The 21,370-nt window shown below is 36.9% G+C and overlaps 1 protein-coding gene across 1 annotated transcript in view; it reads left to right on the plus strand.

The window, feature by feature from the left end:
- The window catches only part of LOC135225357 (uncharacterized), a 62,971-nt gene that overhangs the window by 38,247 nt on the left and 3,354 nt on the right, over positions 1 to 21,370 (plus strand). The window contains exons 2-4 of the mRNA XM_064264690.1: positions 6,372 to 6,473; positions 9,301 to 9,368; positions 11,968 to 12,109. Of these exons, the coding sequence (XP_064120760.1) occupies positions 6,372 to 6,473; positions 9,301 to 9,368; positions 11,968 to 12,109 (312 nt within the window). The remainder of the gene's footprint in view (positions 1 to 6,371; positions 6,474 to 9,300; positions 9,369 to 11,967; positions 12,110 to 21,370) is intronic.

Raw genomic sequence — 21,370 nt, forward strand, 5'->3', positions numbered from 1 at the left:
ATTTCCTGGAATCACTTGACATAAATTCGAAAATCATTTTTCCTACTCCGCCCCGATGCGAGCAAACAGATTTAACGGGTGCAATTCCGTCGTCAATGTAGATGGAGAGTTTGGTATGTTTGCAAAAGTAAACAAATATTATTACAGTACTCGATGGGTCCGCCGGTAAGCGCGTGTATTATTTCTAAAATATGTTCGCATTTACATCAACTGATCTAGCTCTTCGCATCCTGCAGTAGGACAAGATTAATTACAGGAAACATTCACATACGTAGGTTACGTACTACCAGTACAGAGTACGCATACATTACATTATGTTATTACAGTTTATTAATAATATATATAATATATATATATATATATATATATATATATATATATATATATATATATATATATTATATTATATATATAAATATTTATTATACATCTGTGTATGTGTGTATTGACACTGTCTCAATGCATGAACCTTACAAACATTATCATTACGTATCTGTATATAAACATACATTACATTATGTTACAGTTTGTATGTATGTATGTATGTATGTATGATGTATGTATGTATGTGTATATATATATATATATATATAATATATATATATATATATATATATATATATATATATATATTTATATATTGCCAATAATGCCCCTCAGTGCATAAACCCTCAGGATAACAGGAAAGTGCCTCCTGTAGAATTGCACAGGACAGGACGTTCAAAACACGTTCAGTAAGTTCTTCAAGGAGTTCAGTGGGGCGGGGGGGAGGGGGGGGGGGGGTTTAAGAGCTGTGTATGTATTCTCACTCCCCTGTCTATTCGGATGCCAGCAGAGATTTCCCCTTTGTCAAATATGTAATCTTCGAAAAGCGGCGAAACCTGGAGGGGGGCTCTGCCTTATTGATGCCGAGAGAGAGAGAAAGAGAGATACTCTCTCTCTCCTGATGCTGGTAACGATGATGGAAGGCAGAGGGGTAGGGGGTGGGGCTGGGGGAAGGGGGGGGGACTGGCGTTGATGTTTGGATAATGATGATGGAAAAAGGAAACTTACGAAATGTGAATGTTGTTGTTGTTGTTGTATGGTGCTTTTACGTTGCATGGAACCAGTATGGTTATTCAGCAACGGGACCAACGGCTTTACGTGACTTCCGACCCACGTCGAGAGTGAACTTCCATCACCAGAAATACACATCTTTCACTCCTCAATAGAATGGCCGAGAATCGAACCCACGACCGCCGAGATGGGACGCTAATACCATACCAATCACGCCGCTGAGGCACTGAAATGTGATGGTGATGTGAAAATATATATACCATTCGTGAAATAAAAGCCTGCAGTATGTATATTAAATGCCTTCCTTCAGAGACAGGTCTACTGATCTATGTCAGGACAACATTAATATTTATTTTCTCTCTCTCTCTCTCTCTCTCTCTCTCTCTCTCTCTCTCTCTCTCTCTCTCTCTCTCGGTGCTTTTTTTTTTTAACTTATGATAACTACACGTTATGAGGCATACAAAACCATATAAATATTAGATGTAAACATCTAGAAATTCATCCACTAACGTGTATAGAAAAATCAATAGGTTTTCAGAATGCAGACATTCTCATAAACACATTATGTTATCAATATGGTTAATGGCAGATAGGCAGAACCAGCCAGGACCTCTTATTTTAGTTCTTAAAAATCATTCTACTACAAGATGACGACAAATGGTAATCAAAAGTCAATTACACTTGTTAATAAAAAAAAAGGCGTGATCCGACCTCCTTCGGCATTCTTGGGACGCGTGATAAAATTTTTGGAAGAGGGAGGGGGGGGGGGGGGGGGGGGGGGGGGTGGGGGGGGGGGGGGGGGGGGGCGAAATGGATGACATTCTGACATATGGTGAAAAGGGTGCAAGGGCCAAAAAATGGCTGAGAACCATTGCCTCGGGGCTTCAAATTAATGAATGACATACAGCGTTGCCGTTATTCGATTCCACCTGGAAATGAGATCGAGAGCATATTAGATGTCAAAACATCTTCGCGTAATTCACCTCCTGCGGATATTAGATTCTCTGCCGAAGGAAGTTTTCATAAAAGCTGAGGATAACGGGGATTCTGTGCGACTATATATATATATATATATATATATATATATATATATATATATATATATATATATATATATATATATATATATATATATATATCTATCTATATATGACTGGTATAAATGTTGTTACAACTGAATTCCATCTAATAAAAGGAGGCCATAAAAACGCCAAAATATAGAATGAAAAATACTATATTTCAGAGACTGCTGTCTCTCTTTTCAGGTAGATGAATCATCTACTCGAAGAGAGAGATAGCAGTCTCTGAAATATAATATTTTCTCTATATTTTTGGCGTTTTTATGGGCTCCTTTTATTATATATAATATATACATCTATATATATATATATATATATATATATATATATTATATATATTAATATATAATATATAATATAATATATATATATATATATATATATACACATACACACACACTCACTCAAAATCAAAATCCTTTACTCCCAAACCCACCATAATGTATTTCCAATCGATCACGAAAGATATAAATTCAGCATTAAAACTGGCTACATTCCTATTTAATGAATAACCGGAATCTGCATGAAATGCAAATCCGAACTTATTCATTAAGCCGAAAACCATCACTAAATTTCATATACAACAATGCCAATGAATTTCAACCTTGCTCGCTTAAAGGAACATTGAAACTTTTTATTAGGGATAAAAATTACAATATTTGATTCGTATATATATATATATATATATATATATATATATATATATATATATATATATATATATATATATGAATATCCAACATCAAAAACAAGTGAACTATACAAAGTATGTAGTGGTGAAATGGAAAATGTCAAAAATGCTGAGTAATGTAACTGAAGCAACTATTTTAACAGGAATGAGAGAGAGAGAGAGAGAGTTGTCATTCAGAGACTACCCGGGCAGCGCTGGGTTGGTCAACTAGTAGCATATTACAGAGAGAGAGAGAGAGAGAGAGAGAGAGAGAGAGTTTATCGGTTGTCATTTAGAGACTACCCTGGCAATGCCGGGTTGGTCAACTACAAAGAGTTGAGAGAGAGAGAGAGAGAGAGAGAGAGAGAGAGAGAGAGAGAGAGAGATTTATCGGTTGTCATTCAGAGACTACCCGAGCAATGCTGGGTTGGTCAACTACAGTAGTACCTCAAGATACGAAAGGCTCTACTTACGAAAAACTCGAGATACGAAAGCCAATGCGAAAAATTTTACTGCTCTACATACGAAAAGTTTTCAAGATACGAAAGGTTGTTGCTGTAAAGTCCCGAGATTCGCCCGGACCACCGAGAACAATTTTAAAACTCCCGTGCTGCCAACTGAGTAAACTCGCCACCATCCTCCCGCTCTCCCATTGGTTCCTGATGCTAGTCCCCCCATAAGGTCCTGCTCTCCTATTGGTCAGCATCTACCCCTTGTGCTTTAAGTATTCTATTGGTAAAAGGATGCTGTAAATTGAAAAACTTATTCATGCAATACATTTAATAAAAAAAAACATTAGGTAAAGATAGAATAAAGAATAGAATATTATACTGTTTGGTAGTTTCAGTAGTTGAAGAGAGATAATGAAAATTTATGGCTTACTGTGTAAAGTGATTGCTTGTCGATCGTTCGATACTCGTAAGTGCTGGATGTAAACAGACGTTTGGAAGCTTTTAATTTTTTTTTTATTATAGTTAATGGTTACTTAATAATTATTTGAAATGAGTACATGCAATACATTTAATAAAAAAAATTGTGAATTAGATATCATAAACTATAAAATAAATCAGACTGCCAACAAATACGTATTTTTTAGAATTCTTCTTCTGTTTTATTATTACGTTACGTATACTTATGTTTCATTATTGCTGTCAGTAACTCGTTATCTCCATTAGGTAAAGATAGAATAAAGAATAGAAATGAATGGTTATTATACTGTTTGGTAGTTTCATTAGTTGAAGAGAGATACTAATGACAATTTATGGCTTACTGTGTGCTAGGAAAAATGATTGCTTGGCGCTCGTTCGAGGTAAGAGCTGAATGTAAACAATCGATTGGAAGGTTTGTTTTTTGTTTGTTTGTGTATTATAGTTAATGATTAATTAATAATTATTTGAAATGAGTACATAATGATTATTTATACATTTTATTGGCATATTCTAAGCTTTTAGCTTCTTAGGTTTAGATGTCAAAATCATAGACTAGGCTACAGTAGCAACTGCTAACATAGGGTAGGCTTATTGCTAAGGGACATATGCTAAAGTCCTAATATATGCAGTAAAAATGGGGTTGAACATTACATGCAGTTGAATATTACTCAAGTATGTACAGTATTTTGAATTTTTGGAGTCATATTTCTTCCGTCGGATCGGCGTTGTAACCCTAGAACATGTGTTTTAGGCCTGGAAATATAATTTACTGGGGTGTTTTTGGAGGGCTTGGAACGGATTAGCCATTTTACATGTAAAATGTGTTCCAAGATACGAAAAACTCATAATACAAAAGCCGCCTTGGAATGGATTAATTTCGTATCTCGAGGTACCGCTGTAGTAGTATATTAAACAGAGAGTTGACAGAGTTTTTATTTAATATGGTGAACACTCTTGAAGAAGAAAATCATGTACAGACAATTAATATGGATTGTATGATTTTTTCCTAGAATGTGACCCACAGTACAATTCTAAGAATAATATTTCTTTGGGATTATTGTCTATGATATGTACAGTCTCTAGTCTAGGAAATATCTGATTGTAATAATTTTGGGTGTATGCATAAATCGGCTATCTATAAATAAAATCCTGGGATAAAGGGTAACAAAATAGAAACTTACGACATGAAACATAATGATCATAATACCAACTGTTTGCCAAATGACAATGAACAGAAAAGCGATAAAGATACGAACTCGAAGAAATCTGCTCTGTACACGTGACTGATTATTTATAAGCAGTTTATTAGACTCTAGAGTGAATTTAAGCATGATTATTTCTAGCATTCTGCTGAATTCATTGTTTGTAATGTATATATATATATATATATATATATATATATATATATATATATATATATATATATATATATATATATATATATCTTTCAAGGGTTCTTGTCTTTACTCAGAATTTGCGGTCAGTAAAAATGCAACACAGCAATTTAGGAACAAAAGAACAAACACCTCAACAAAAGTTACAATATTTATTTCCACAAAAAAAAAAGGTAATGGTTGGCAAAAATAATAATCAAAATGAATATATAAAACTAGAGGTTTTGAAAGGAGGGTTGGACCATCTGGAAGTTACCCAGAAAAGGGACATTATTAATTTAATCTGTTCTTTTCCAGAAGTATTTCAGAGTTCGCCAGGTAGGACGAGGTTTGCTTCAGCATGATGTGGATGTGGGCAGTGCTTCCCCCCGTAAGCAGAGTCCTTATCGACTAAATCCAGTGAAGAGGACATAGTCGAGGAGGAAATAAAGTATATGCTGGAGCATGACCTAATCCAACCTTCGATAAGTCCTTGGAGCTCTCCGATTGTTCTGGTCAAGAAGTCTGATGGGAAGTACCGTATGTGTGTGGATTACCGTATGGTTAATGCCAGTACTAAAAATGACTCCTTTCCTTTGCCCCGCATTGATGACTGTCTCGATCAGATAGGGTCTGCAAAATTTATTACCAAGTTGGATCTGTTGAAAGGATATTGGCAAGTGCCCCTGTCTGATCGAGCCAGGGAAATTTCTGCTTTTGTAACTCCCTTTGGACTTTACGAATGTAAAGTAATGCCTTTTGGGATGAAGAATGCTGCATGTACCTTTCAGCGGCTTATGAACAGAGTCATTTGTGGTTTGGAAGGCACTGAAATTTATATTGATGATCTAGTTGTTCACAGCAATGATTGGCGAACTCATATGGTAAGGTTGAGAAAAGTGTTTTGAAGCTTTGAGGGCCGCCGGTCTTGTTGTGAACTTGGGTAAGTGTGAATTTGGCAAGGCCAAAGTATGTTATTTGGGTCATGAGGTTGGTTTTGGGACAGGTAGCCCCTAAACAAGCCAATCTCGAGGCCATTGTAAATTTGAAGAGGCCGTGCAATGTCAGAGAAGTTCGGAGAGTTCTCGGCATGACGGGCTATTATAGGCGGTTTGTCCGAAACTTCTCGGACATTGCTCAGCCGCTTACTAAGCTATTAGAAAAAGGACAGAAATTTGTGTGGTCTCCTCAATGTGAAGAGTCTTTTATTAAACTTAAACTGGTGTTGGTGTCAAACCCAATATTAATGTCTCCTGATTTTCAGAAACCTTTCATTATTGCGGTGGATGCCAGTGATGTAGGCATTGGGGTGTCCTCTTTCAGAGAAATGGGGCTGGAGAGGTTCGTCCTGTGTCTTACTTCAGCCGTAAGTTATTGGCAGCGGAGAAAAGTTACTCCACTATCGAGAAGGAGGCCTTGGCCTTGGTTCGCACTCTGCTACATTTTAAACCTTATGTTACTAATTTCTCTTTCCCTATAGAGATTTGGACTGACCACAATCCTCTAGTGTTCATCGAACGGATGAAAGGATCCAACCAGAGGATTTTAAGGTGGGCTCTGCAGTTGCAGGAATTCTCTCTGGTTATCAAACATATTAAGGGATCTGAGAACCGTATTCCTGATGCCCTTTCTCGTATGTAATATTGGCTTTTGTCCCTCCCTCGCCCTTCTCGTGTCTTCATTGGGTTGTATTTATTTAAAAACTATTATTGCATAGTAAAATATGATGGCAAGCATGTGTGTGAGTATGAGTGAGTCTTTATCTTAGGGTTTAGTTTAGATGTAGGTTTGGTCAAGTGCATTGTTTTTGTATGTTCAACCTCGGTAAGGTCTATCAGTTTTTTTGTTTTGGTACTCGTTCGAGTCTTGGTTTATCCTTCTTTAAGGTGCCCTATTGGCTGGTTTGGTAAGTTTTCTTCGTGAAGCTATGCTTCTTTTGTCATGTGTACTGTAATAATATTTATAACCTTTATTTTTCAGGGTTGTTTAAATATTTATCTTGATCTGGTTTTGTATCTCTATAATATTATGTTATTCTATGTGAATAATTTTTTTTGTTTTGGGGGAGGAAGGTATTAGGTTAACGTAAAACTATTATTATTTCTTTTGTTGATTTAAATCAGCCTTGTTTACTTTTAAGTTAAATTTTTGCTGAGTATGTTTACTCTTGTGTTTCCGTAAGTTGAGTGGCTTTACGATTGTTTCAGTGTTTTTGCGCCTCCTCCTCCTTTTTTGTGTATTAGTGAACTATCGTTTTAAACGATTGTTATTCTTTTGCTTTGAGTGTTTATAAACACTGGGAAGGTGATGAGTGGACATGGTCGACCGGTCAACGGGAGTTCGGGTCTTGACAAGCTCTCACCAGTACTGTTTCCTGTCGCAGCATATACGTATTTTGATTTGGAGGACGACTTTGGATACTTGCCTTTTGGACCACGCACTTGGATATTTCGCTCACGGATTTTGGAAGACGCATATATACGTCTGTTGTGTGTGTGTCCCTGAATCACGGCTATTTCTCACGCAGGTGTTGTTGTCACCTGCGACCTTCACACTGCTGTTGAGGGTTTAGCAGACGCTCAGTCATCTGTGACCGCCGTTTCTGCCCCTTGTTCCCGTCGGAGGATTTTTACGGGACCTGTGTCGTAGTTGTATCTCGGCACTGGATTCTGGATTTACCTGCCGTGTCATCCTCGTCCAGCTGTTATACGGGAGTGAGAGCTACTTGACTCGTGAGGTGGCTAGTAGGGAGTCTGTCGCCAGGTAAGACGTATAATCGTTCCTCTTCTCTCGGGACAATGTGTTGCCCTTCAGTACCTGGCGTACAGTATTAGCCCTTTTGATAGCAGTTGGGTGGATTGGTCACGGCCCAGGATTCAACTCCTCTTCTGGAATTTCACTTGAGGTGAAATTGTTTATTTTGCCACCCAATTTTTATTATTTATGTATAAATATATGTATAAGTTTACATGTATACATGCTGTCATATTTGTTTGTGTGTCAGTATTTAGTGGACCGAGTTCCAGATTGTTTAGCTTTGTGTTGTAGGTAGGAATATTAAGGTTTTCCTTGTTATCATCTCTTACTTCCTTCTATCTTATTATCATTAGGTTATTGATTATTTTGGCTAGCCTTATTTTTTACAGCTATCAGCAACTGGGCCCTAGTGTTTGCAGCCCTGAATGGCACACCTAACCAGCGAGCACAACTCACCAAATACTCCTTATTCAGAACAGGAAGATGCCTAAGGCAATCTGCCGATCCCAAAAACTCAGCTGGATCAAAAATAAATTCATCCATGGTTCCAAAATTAAAGGGGGAGTAAGGTAATGACACTAAAAACAGAAACAAATACTGCTAAATCCCCCAAGCGCTGTTCCGCCAACCAAAACACTGAGAACACCTGAGTGCAATCCTGTCACGGTCGCCAACTGTTACAACCTCCCAGGTTGCAGTACAGGTTCTTTTTAGGTCTTTATATTCTCAAGGATTGCAGTCAGTAAATGTACCTCAGTGACAAGGAAGGACGGAACAAACGAAACTCAAGAAAACTTAACAATATTTATTATAAACTAGAACAATGACTTAAATCAACCTTGTGAGATTAAATACACTTAATTGTACAGAATTTTCAGAGAACAAATACCTGGTTCTCGGGAACTACAAGAAAACCTAAAGCTAAAACACTAAGCCCTAAACAAGAGAAAACCCCAAGAGAGAAAACATACTTAATATATAACAAGTTGGATCCAAAATAAGGCTAGCCAAAATAATCAATAACCTAATAATAATAAGATAGAAGGAAGTAAGAGATGATAACAAGGAAAACCTTAATATTCCTACCTACAACACAAAGCTAAACAATCTGGAACTCGGTCCACTAAATACTGACACACAAACAAATATGACAACATATACATGTAAACTTATACATATATTATTTTATTTAAATAAATAAAAATTAAAAATTGCAAAAATAAACAATTTTGTCACCTCAAGTGAAATTCCAGAAGAGGAGTTGAATCCTGGGCCGTGACCAATCCACTGCTATCAAAAGGGCTAATACTGTAAAGCCAGGTACTGAAGGGCAACACATTGTCCCGAGAGAAGAGGAACGATTATAAGTCTTACCTGGCGACAGACTCCCTACTAGCCACCTCACGAGTCAAGTAGCTCTCACTCCCGTATAACAGCTGGACGAGGATGACACGGCAGGTAAATCCAGAATCCAGTGCCGAGATACAACTACGACACAGGTCCCGTAAAAATCCTCCGACGGGAACAAGGGGCAGAAACGGCGGTCACAGATGACTGAGCGTCTGCTAAACCCTCAACAGCAGTGTGAAGGTCGCAGGTGACAACAACACCTGCGCGAGAAATAGCCGTGATTCAGGGACACACACAACAGACGTATATATGCGTCTTCCAAAATCCGTGAGCGAAATATCCAAGTGCGTGGTCCAAAAGGCAAGTATCCAAAGTCGTCCTCCAAATCAAAATACGTATATGCTGCGACAGGAAACAGTACTGGTGAGAGCTTGTCAAGACCCGAACTCCCGTTGACCGGTCGACCATGTCCACTCATCACCTTCCCAGTGTTTATAACACTCAAAGCAAAAGAATAACAATCGTTAAAACGATAGTTCACTAATACACAAAAGGAGGAGGAGGCGCAAAAACACTGAAACAATCGTAAAGCCACTCAACTTACGGAAACACAAGAGTAAACATACTCAGCAAAAATTTAACTTAAAAGTAAACAAAAAAGTAAACAAGGCTGATTTAAATCAACAAAAGAAATAATAATAGTTTTACGTTAACCTAATAATGTAATATATATATATAATATATATATATATATATATATATATATATATATATATATATATATATATTATATAAGCTGAAGCTAGTTACTATGACGTACATCTAAGTAAATGGGGATACAATCCACAAGGATGTAGTAAAATCCTTCTGTACTTTTAGAAATTTGCTGTAAAAGAAATATGTATTTTATAAAACTAAAGAGGGATTTTACATCATTGTGGATTGTATCCCCATATATATATATATATATATATATATATATATATAATATATATATATATATATATATATATATATATATATATATATATATATATATATATATATATATTTCTTTATGAAAAAAACTGGTACCTTTCATTCGACTTGAGATTCCAGGCCAGCGTAGCTGAAACATCTAGTGAGAAGTCTAACTTAAAATTTAGGTCTCTCTCTCTCTCTCTCTCTCTCTCTCTCTCTATCTCTCTCTCTCCTCTCTCTCTCTCTCTCTCTCTATCTCCCTCTCTCTCTCTCTCTCTCTCTCTCTCAAGGACAACCAACCAAGCTGCCAAAGATCTTATTATAAAAGGGGAAAATAATTTTACCGTGAACGTTACCGAACGATTTTATTGCTATTAATAATGAACAGAATGACGCGACTTAATTGAGAGGAAGTGACACCGACAGGCGAATTTGAAAACTAATTAATATTTAAGTGAACCTTAGGAAAATCTTTTAAAGAGACTAAATAAGATGGTGAAGAGGTATACTGAGAATTCGGTGTGCACACCTCGGTTTGGGATATAAAAAGGATATCACAGCAGGTGTTGAAAGTATACAGCAACCGAACATTCCTGTCGTTTAGAGGTCACCAAATAAATATTAATGCCAAGTTACAACCACTTGCGTGCGATAGGCCTTGAGATACTCTAAATTACACACAACGCTTAAATAGATGCAGATACAGGTAAAAATGTTTACCTCCTTATAACTTCATTGCCGGAAATATTAAAAGCCCTCACATGGGCCAAGTACACCAAGTATAAAATGCGCAATTGAACTTGCTGTACAGAAATGCCAGACGCAAGATCATAGCTAACTTTAACCTTAAATAAAATAAAAACTACTGAGGTTAGAGGGTTGCAATTTGGTAAGTTAGCTGACTGGAGGGTGGATGATCAACATACCAATTTGCAGCCCTCTAGCCTCATAATTCTTAAGATCTGAGGGCGGACAGAAAAAGTGCGAACGGACAGACAAACAGCCACCTGAACAGTTTTCTTTTACAGAAAACTAAATATGTACCAGTTACCAAATTCACAGACCTCAAATGCGACATTTTCAACCTGACGTTGAGATAAATGAAAACAATTAGGACAGGTCTGGATGTAAGTATATGAATCCAACTTCTTCTAAGCAAACACTGAGATGAGAAGTACCTCTCCTGACTTTGGGAAGAGAACTTCTAAAGATGGACAAGAAGCGTTACCGTCTCATGATAAAAAAAATGCCAACAAACAGGAGGAAAAACAGAGTGAAAAATAAGGTTAGAAATACACAGACAGAAAAGAAATTGCCAATTCGACATCTTATCATATTCCGTTTCCTATCCAAACATAATACGGGGAAAAATGCTTATTACTTTTGTAATGATGTGGCACAACTGAGATTGACCAAATCTACAAACTTCCTATTCATATTCATAAACAAAGCCAATAAAGACTTAATATAAATAAACTGGTCTCAAGTTGTAGTTTTTTCTTGACTGGTTCGTTAAACCGTATTTCATTGTAATTCGAATCTTGGACGAGTGTAACAGTACGCTGTTGGCCACAGAAATGAAGGATATAGATACATACAAAATAAAAGCACAGGCAATGTTTACTTCCGCAAATGCTAGGAACTAAAATTACTTATGGACAAGAGAGAGAATTTTAATGAAAAAAAAAAAAAAAAATGCCCCACCCCCCATAAAACAAAATCGAGACTAATGCAAATATATTAGTATAGAACCACATAAAACTAAAACATATATAAATATGAATTGCTCTTAGGGTCACTGGTTCCGATATCTTCAGTAGGAAGGTAGAGAAAAGAGATGGGGCAGGCGATGGTGTTGGGGAGGCCGGGGGTGAGGGGTTAGGGGAAGGGGGCGGGGGAGGGGGAGGGGAGGGGAAGGGAGAGGATGGGATGGGGGTGAGGAATACGAATAACAAAAAGTAACGGAAAGAAGAGGACGAGACAGAAGGAAAATTAAACAGCACGAACAACAGTTTACAACGAAACTCTTGCAGGAATTGAAAATACAATAATATCCCCCATTTCCTGAGAGTAGGAATTATAAGACCTAGAGGGTATCAAATATACTCTCTCTCTCTCTCTCTCTCTCTCTCTCTCTCTCTGAGAGTTTAATACAAGGCGACGATATAATGGGTCTCATTTTTTTTGATAAGCTGCAGCTCTTCTATTTCTAATCTGGCTGGCAAGGCGCAGACGGTAGGTAGGAAGGATACTGTTTGGTTTAAAGTTGCATTACTGTCTCTGCCTTTCTACTGCTACGAGCATTGTTCCAATAACAGCAGCATTCAATAATGCTCCCGCCGCCGGTATTCTTACGAAGACTATTTTGGGTTCGTACGATTTTTTTCTAAATTGTTCCTAAACACAAACAAGTGTGCTATATTGACTTCAGATTGCTTCTGCAACTACCTCATTGGGGCTCCCCCCTTAGCACTTAACAGGTGTACTCCAGCTGCTCCCAATGCTATATCGACCTCATATTGCTTCTACAACTGCCAATTGGTCCCCACCCATACACACTAACAGGTGTACTGCAGCTGCTCCCAATGCTATATTGACTTCATATTGCTTCTACAACTGCCAAATTGACGCCCCACCCGTAAACACTAACAGGTGTACTACAGCTGCTACCTATGCTATATTGACTTCTTCATGTTGCTTCTACAACTGCCAAAATTGAGCCCCACCCTAAACACTAACAGGTGTACTACGGCTCCTACCAATGGTGCGTTCACTTCATACTGATCCTACAACTACCAAATTTGCCCCCACCCGTAAACACTAACAGGTGTACTACAGCTCCTACCAATGGTACGTTCACTTCTCCATACTGCTTCTACAACTACCAAATAGGTCCCCACCCCTAAACACTGTCATGTGTACTACTAGGACCAGCGCGCACAGTAAGAAAAGTGATGGCCTCCTAAGGAGGCAGGATGCAACCTGGAACCCCACACAATAAAAACCATCCAGTCGGATAGGATGACTGTGATAAACAACAACAACAACAACAACAACAATAATAATAATAATAATAATAATAATAATAATAATAATAATAATAATAATAATTAAAGCGACTGACGGACTCCTAAGGAGGCAAGATGCAACCCGGACACCCAAATTATATATTAAAAAAAGTCGAACAGGATGACTGTCATAGACAAAATAAAAAAATCAATAATAATAATAATAGTAATAACAATAATAATAATAATAATAATAATAATAGAGAAACAAATCCACAGTTACGTAAATGTACATATATTTCAGTTTAAAAACAACAAAGATAGCTTTCGGGATTCTGTACGGTTCCCCGTACAGATTCCCGAAAGCTATTTTTGCTGTTTTTAAACTGAAATATATGTACATTTACATATCTGTGGATTTGTTTATCCATTAGAAGACTCGTGCTACTATGAGGATTTTTTAATAATAATAATGGATAATACGTTTTCGCAAATAGTGATTAAAGTGACGGACGGACTCCTAAGGAGGCAGGATGCAACCCGGACACCCAAATTATATATTATAAAAAAAAAAAAACAGTCGAATAGGATGACTGTAATTGACACAAACACACAATTTTTTTTTTTTTTTTTTTTTTTTTTTTTTGTGTGTGTGCTGTCGAGGGCCTCCTCGAATATAATTCCACTGAAAGAGTGTACCACCCTCATCCCAGGACTTGGAAAGAAGTAGCATTTATCCATTGGACCAACAAAATACTGAGGCAATGCTGTGGCAACCTACCGTCTCTAGTTTAGTCCCGAAGTAGACCACTGATTGGTAGTTGAAACAGCTGCTAGTCTGGCAACACGATCTCTGGCGTTCTTACTGGAACTTTATTTATTATATATAATTTTATAATTAATATTATTTATATATATAATATATATATATATATGTATATATATATATACATATATATATATATATATATTTATATATACATACAATACATATATAATTTATTATATAATATTATATATATATTATTTAATTACTATTTAATAATATTATATATAAAGAAGCATCTTACTGGAATTTGTCTTTATTTCTATATTCATCAAGTTCCATATTTTCGTGTTTCAGTTATATATAGTATATATATATATATATATATATATATATATATATATATATTAATATTATATATAGTAGGTATATGGGATATATAGTGTGAATGTGTGTGTGTGTGTGTGTGTGTGTGCCGCGCGCTAAACTAATCTGTACCGACTTGAGCTCTATTATAACAAAACAAAACTACCCAAACATTCTACGAAAGCAAACACACAACGCCACGAAAGTAAATAAGTAAACAAATAAAAACAAGAAAATGTAATTTGGCACGGCATAAAAAAAGGACGAAAACGAAAAACACATTTCACGTATAATTAAAAAAAAAATCAAATCTAGGTCAGACAAATAGAATGGTGAAATAGACCAGTTCTATCAATAGAAATACTGAGTAATATACGAGTGAGGTAGTAAAAATAGTTGTTTTCTGTGCTTATAAAAAAACGCTAGTTAAACGAAATTATAATAAATGGAATTACTCACCTAAGCTCTCATTCCAGTGACCTGCGGCCGTGCCCGAACATCCACGAATTTAAGAACTGCTTCCGCTTATTATTATTATTATTATTATTATTATTATTCTTTTTTTTTTTTTGTCTATCACAGTCCTCCAATTCGACTGGGTGGTATCTATAGTGTGGGGTTCCGGGTTGCATCCTGCCTCCTTAGGAGTCCATCACTCTTCTTACTATGCGCGCCGTTTCTAAGATCACACTCTTCTGCATGAGTCCTGGAGCTACTTCAGCCTCTAGTTTTTCCAGATTCGTTTTCAGGGATCTTGGGATCGTGCTTCATAATGTTCCTATGATTTGGGTACAATTTCCACTGGCATATCCCATATCCTACTTATTTCTATTTTGAGGTATTATTATTATTAATTATTATTATTATTATTATTATTATTATTATTTCTAAACCTCCGACACCGATATTATTATTATTATCATTATTAATTATTACGCATCCGACCCGAAATCAGAGAAGGCTGTGTTAATTAGTACATTTCCAAAGAACATATATATAAAAAAATGTATCTACGAATTCTCCTAGGATTTTTGTGGACAGGCCACCAGGGTACGTGGGCCAACGAAGATTTGGATATACATACCACGCAGCGCGTACTTAATTTCACATTTAGGTCAACAGATACACCGGGATTTCATGGACGGTGATAAATCGCTTAGCATTGTCCGGGAATCGAACCCGGGCTCTGTCGGGATCTGGATTTGAATCCGGATGTAGAACTAAGCTTCTTTTATTTTTCTATTTTTTTATGTAGAACTAAGCGTATTTTTTTTGGATGTAGAACTAAGCTTTTCTTTTCCTTTTTTTTATGTAGAACTTAAGTTTTTTTTTTTAAGGAGTTTTATTTTTTTCGAGGGGGGGGGGGGGGGGGGGGGGGGGGGGGGGGGGGCGAGAGGTTGGCTGGCGGCTGAATGAGTATTGCGCTCCGTGAGGACTTAATAATATATATACTCCTCTTCGGTTCCTATTGACTCAGAGACCAAATTTCGCTCGGTTTTCATATTTCGTCTACATTTAATTTTATTCATAGTCGACATACATAACCACATTCATGCGCAATTAGATAATGGACAAACAGTATCTTATGCACGTACCTCGTTTCTCTAGTTTAAGAGAGTTGCAAGGAGCCACAAGGATTAGGATGTCCCAAACACTTATCAGTCCATCCTAAGAGGAGACATCGTGTGCTCACTTATCTCTAAGAGCAGGTTTTACTGCTCATTCACAGTGTCCTCCAAATGATTTTGTCTAGCTTTCTTTGAAACTCTTCCACACTGCTGCTGTTTACAACTTCTGGTGGCAGTTTATACCACGTGTCACATATCTTGTATGTGAAGAAGTTCCCACAATGGGATGTGTTGTATCTCTTCGGCTCTAGTTTCCATCCATCATTTCTTGTCTGGTTTTCGTTTCAAGTAAATAGGTTACTGTCTACTTTTGTTATTTTGAATGTTTCTATCAGTTGCCCCTCGCAATTGTCGTGTTTCTAATCCATACATGTTCAGGTATTCAAGTCGTCTTTGGTTAAGGAGTTACAAGGATTAGGATGTCTCAAAGACTTGTTAGTCCATCCTAAGAGGAGACATCTTGTGTTCACTTATCTCTAAGAGCAGGTTTTACTGTTAATTCACAGTGTCCTAATGATTATGTCTTGGTAACCTATTAGCCTCATGGATGGATCAACTTTAGAGATATATATTACTTAGGAACTGACACGAGAGAGAGAGAGAGAGAGAGAGAGAGAGAGAGAGAGAGAGAGAGAGAGAGAGGACGGCATCTAAATTAGTTTTGCTTCCTGATTTTCCCATGACGTGAACTAGACAGACGTCTGGCTGTCGCCAGAGTGCCTGAACACTATCACTCAACACATCTCGTTAGCATACGTGCGGCCAGACACTCTGACCATCGCTAGATACACGTCCAAGGTTATTAAAACAAAACAAGTGAAAAATGCGGCGTTCTTCGGCGCAATCGAATTTTCTATACAGCGTATAATCCTGTATGAAACTCTCAGCCGCAGCTCGGTGGTGGCCTGAGTTGTCAACCTTTGACCTTGAATAAAATCTATAGAAGCTAGAGGGCTGCAATTTGGTATGTTTGATGATTGGAGGGTGGATGATCAGCAAGCCAATTTGCAGCCCTCTAACCTCAGTAGCTTTTGAGATCTGAGAGAGACGGACAGACAAATAGCCCTCTCAATAGGTTTCTTTTACAGGAATCTTAAACCAAAACATTAAGTTTGATTGGATTGTGTAAATGGAATTTATATCGCCTATATGTCTACGTGTTAATTTATTCTACGACAGTTTTAAATATATATTCAATTTTTTTTAATATGCATGAAATTCATGACTGAATACACTGTGAATACAATGAAAATTACTGTATGCCTATACGGATGATGGTCCTGTCAGCTTAGTGGTGCAACACTGGGTCTGGTCAATACTTGGATGGATGACCAATAACAAAGGCACGTAGCTCATTTAACATCAGTAGGGTACGGTGTGAGGCTGGCGACTTCATCCTTGAGACACATTCAGAAAAACAGGAGGATAATATCAACCCTGAGGGAGACACTCCCTATGGAAAAAGCGTAGATATGAAATGACAATGGCAATTTCTTTTTTTCAACGCAAACTACAAACGGAATGTATGAGGAACAGAGAGAAAAATGACAAGTACAAAGATGGTATTTGTAATGACAGTTACTGATATTATAACTATAATAGTAATAATAATAAAACCAGAAATGGCAGAGGAAACAGCAGAGGTATTAGGACATCTTATCTTCATTTGTCCAAAAGAAGAAAAAGACAACATCAGAGGACTAGAAAAAAAAGATTACTTTAAGCTGATTAGCATTGTAGCAGCAATTTATTCAATAAAATATGCTTGAACGAAGGGTTACTACCAATATATACAATAATAATAATAATAATAATAATAATAATAATAATAATAATAATAATAATAATTAATAATAATAATATTAATAATAATGGACAAGCAAATCCACAGTTATGTAAATGTACATATATTTAATTAAATCTAAAAACAGCAAGGATAGCTTTCGGGAATCTGTTAGATTTAAATATATGTACATTTACATAACTGTGGATTTGCTTCTCCATTTGAGGACTCGTGCTACTATGATGATTTTTTAATAATAATAATAGTAATAATATTAGTCAGGGTCTAATAATAATAAATAATAATAATAATAATAATAATAATAATAATAATAATAACGGGGATCGTAGTATATTCAGGGTCTACTACGTAAGCGATGAACGGCAGTAGAGTGTAATTTGCAAAAAACAATTAATCGCACACAAATTACTGTTATGCATTTATTATCACCCCACATAGCAACAATACTACGGACGGGAGTTGCCCTAATCAAATTTACCTCGTTGTTTTGTGTAGTGAAGTGATTCATTCAGCAAAAGCAATTTACTTTCACTAATATTTTCGAATGGCTAAAATGATAGTATTTTCGAATTTAAAGTGGGGTGATTGTATTTCAGTTAATGGTGATGCGTTTTACGCAAATCGCCTGTATTACATTTTGTCCAATAAAAAGCTGCAAGACTGCAGTATGTATTACTTTTACTTTTTCTAATAAAAGCTGCTGCAGGACGTATTACTTTTACTTTTTCTAGTAAAAGTAACTGCTGAGCCATTCTTTTATCAAGTGAGGATAGAATCGCAAAACAAAGGAAATGAAGTTTGCTGATTAAACGTGGACTGTGAATTCTCAGAGCTAATGCCGGATTATTAGGAAAAAGATGAAAATCGCAGATTGTTGAAGTATTTTCATGATTTTTTTTTTATTGAATACGTCAAGAAAGACTTTACGATAATAAATATAAGTTCATGAGTCCGTAAGGGAAACAGTTATACATACATACATACAAATATACACACATATATTTCAGTTTCTTAAGCACAATCCAGTTTTATGTACACAATATAATTCTGTATGAAACTCTTTCAGCCACGGCCCGGTGTTGATGAGAGATGACTCCGACGTCAATTTTGTTTTCGTTAAAACGACCCTGGGTGGAAGAAAGAAGTGCTAAAATAGTTTTGAGAGGAATAAATAATATGTCTTCTTCACCTTCAGTTCTCGTAGGTGGACATCCATCGAGCCTCTGTCCCAAAATCAGTCTCCATTAGTCCTGATTTTCCTTCTCCCAACTTTGTTTCCTCTCTCTGTTTGGCCCAGAAACTTCTTCCTCCAAATGAACGCTTCTTCTTGTTCTGTCCTTCCTGCTCATCTCCCTTTATCTTATTTCTTCTCCTCCAGGCTGATGAACCCCTCGTCACCCCCCTACCCACCCAAAATCATTTCCCTTTTCCCTAATTCCTCTCTCCTCTCTTCTTCCTACTCCTGCTCGTGATCTGCTGGGCTTCTTTTCCCGAAATCGAATCTCCTCTCCCCATCCCCCTCCCCCGTCATCCCCCTCCCTCTCCTGGCCAGGGGTATCCCCAGAAGTCCTCCTCGAAGCAAAAGTCCTCCACCTCGACTTCCACTTCCTTCAACACCTGAGGTTCTGGCGATAACAAGGGACAAATATTTCCTTTTGCCTTCAACAACCGACGTGTTTTTTCCTCCCCTCTTCTGATCCCGAGAGAAAGACAAATGGTCGGAAATGCCATGCAAATCAGATCACATTCCTCAAAATCTTATTTGCTGAGTCCCACTCTCTCTCTCCCTCCCCACTACCCTTCCACTCCCTCCGTCTTCTATTCGCTGGTCGAGTTATCTCTCTTTGTTTTCCACAGATTATTATCTCAAAACGCTGGATATGAAACCACGAACGAAAATTACTCATGTCAACAAGACAATAACGGCTCTCCCTTCTTACAAGGGTGGCCCCTTCAGTATTTACCTTCCAGGATTCCTCGCTGGACGAGTGGTTGACGTGCTCGCCTACCCGTTCGGTAATCCTGAGTTCGTTTCCCAAGCTGTGCCAACGTGGAATCAGAGGAATTTGTTTCTGGTGATTAGAAATTCATTTCTCGATATAATGGGGTTTGGATCCTACAATAAGCTGTAGGCCCCGTTGCTAGGTAACCAATTGGTCCCTAGCCAAGTAAAAATAAATAATCCTTCGGGCCAGCCCTATGAGAGCTATTAATCAGTTCAGTGGTCTGGTTAAACTAAGATATAATTAACTTAACTTTCCCCTCTTTCCCTTCATAATCGAATGATACCTTTCTGTTTCTCCAGATTATTAATTCCAGCCAGGACTGGAATTCGCTGGCATTCAGCAAATATCTCATTATGCTGTGGCGAAGGCGTGAGTAACAGGCTCAGTCTTACAAACTTACTAATTTGTCTCAAACAACAAACAGACAGACAGTTCATTAGCTCTTGCGAGCGGAAATGTAGTAGCTGAGAAGAGCCACGAGGCGAACGGAACCGAGGTCACGGTACAATCAGCTGCGATTGTTGGAGGATGGAAAGATATGTACATAATTTAATATATACAATCTCAGGCAAACGCCCCAAGCACACACATACTTTGTACATGCATTTTCATTCATATTAATATTATGTTCAATGCGTCATTCTTAGCACAGGCACTGCAATGCCAGCAATCTAGCTATATGTATCATAACTTCGTTGTGACCTTAAAGAATTGATGGTCCCGTTACTTGGGGTTATTTCTTTATGAGTATATAATAAAAATGGTATTAGGTTATAAACACACTATTCTATAATTATATTTTGTGTATATATATATATATATATATATATATATATATATATATATATATATATATATATACATATATAATTAAAAAATGGTGTATTTATAACCTAATACCACTTTTCCCTGAAAGAAATCAAATGAAACACAAACACATATGTCCAGAATTACATAAAAATAAAAAAAATATAAAAAAATAACTAACGCCAGAATAAAATTACCTCGGATGAATGTCCTGAATATAAATCTAAGAAAAACATAGCTACGAAAAAATAGGGAATTTCAACGTTAATGCAAAAGAGAGAGAGAGAGAGAGAGAGAGAGAGAGAGAGAGAGAGACCAGCACATTTACATTTGCCAAAAAGGGAAGCTCGGGTCCATTTTAATAACGTACATTAGAATCAGAAGCCAACCTGTTTTTACCTCATTTTTATACTTTTAATAATAAAACATCAATCCTGGTTGATTCAGAGTAGGGGAAGAAGAAGGATAACCTTGATGATGATGATGATAATGATGATAATGAAGTGAAATATGAGTTTATTGAGTTATCTGCAAAATAAAACGCGCAAACGATAGGACAAAAAAAAAAAAAAAAAAAAAAAATATAATCATCTCCCTGGACAGTGACCAAGAGAAGTGTCCTGGTGCTGGTGAGTTGCCAATTCGAATAATCCAATGGCCACGTTTCCTTCTCTCCATTAGAAAGTTATTGGTCTCGTGAGAGATTTGTTGACTGCTCCTTCGATCCCTCGAGATTGCTTGTAAAACTCCTTCCGAAAAAGGATGTAAATGAACCGATGCAACTCCGACGGGGTTCCCCTCTTCGCGTGGC

This window comes from Macrobrachium nipponense, chromosome 13 (genome assembly GCF_015104395.2).
Source record: "Macrobrachium nipponense isolate FS-2020 chromosome 13, ASM1510439v2, whole genome shotgun sequence".
In the NCBI taxonomy this organism is placed as follows: Eukaryota; Metazoa; Arthropoda; class Malacostraca; order Decapoda; family Palaemonidae; genus Macrobrachium; species Macrobrachium nipponense.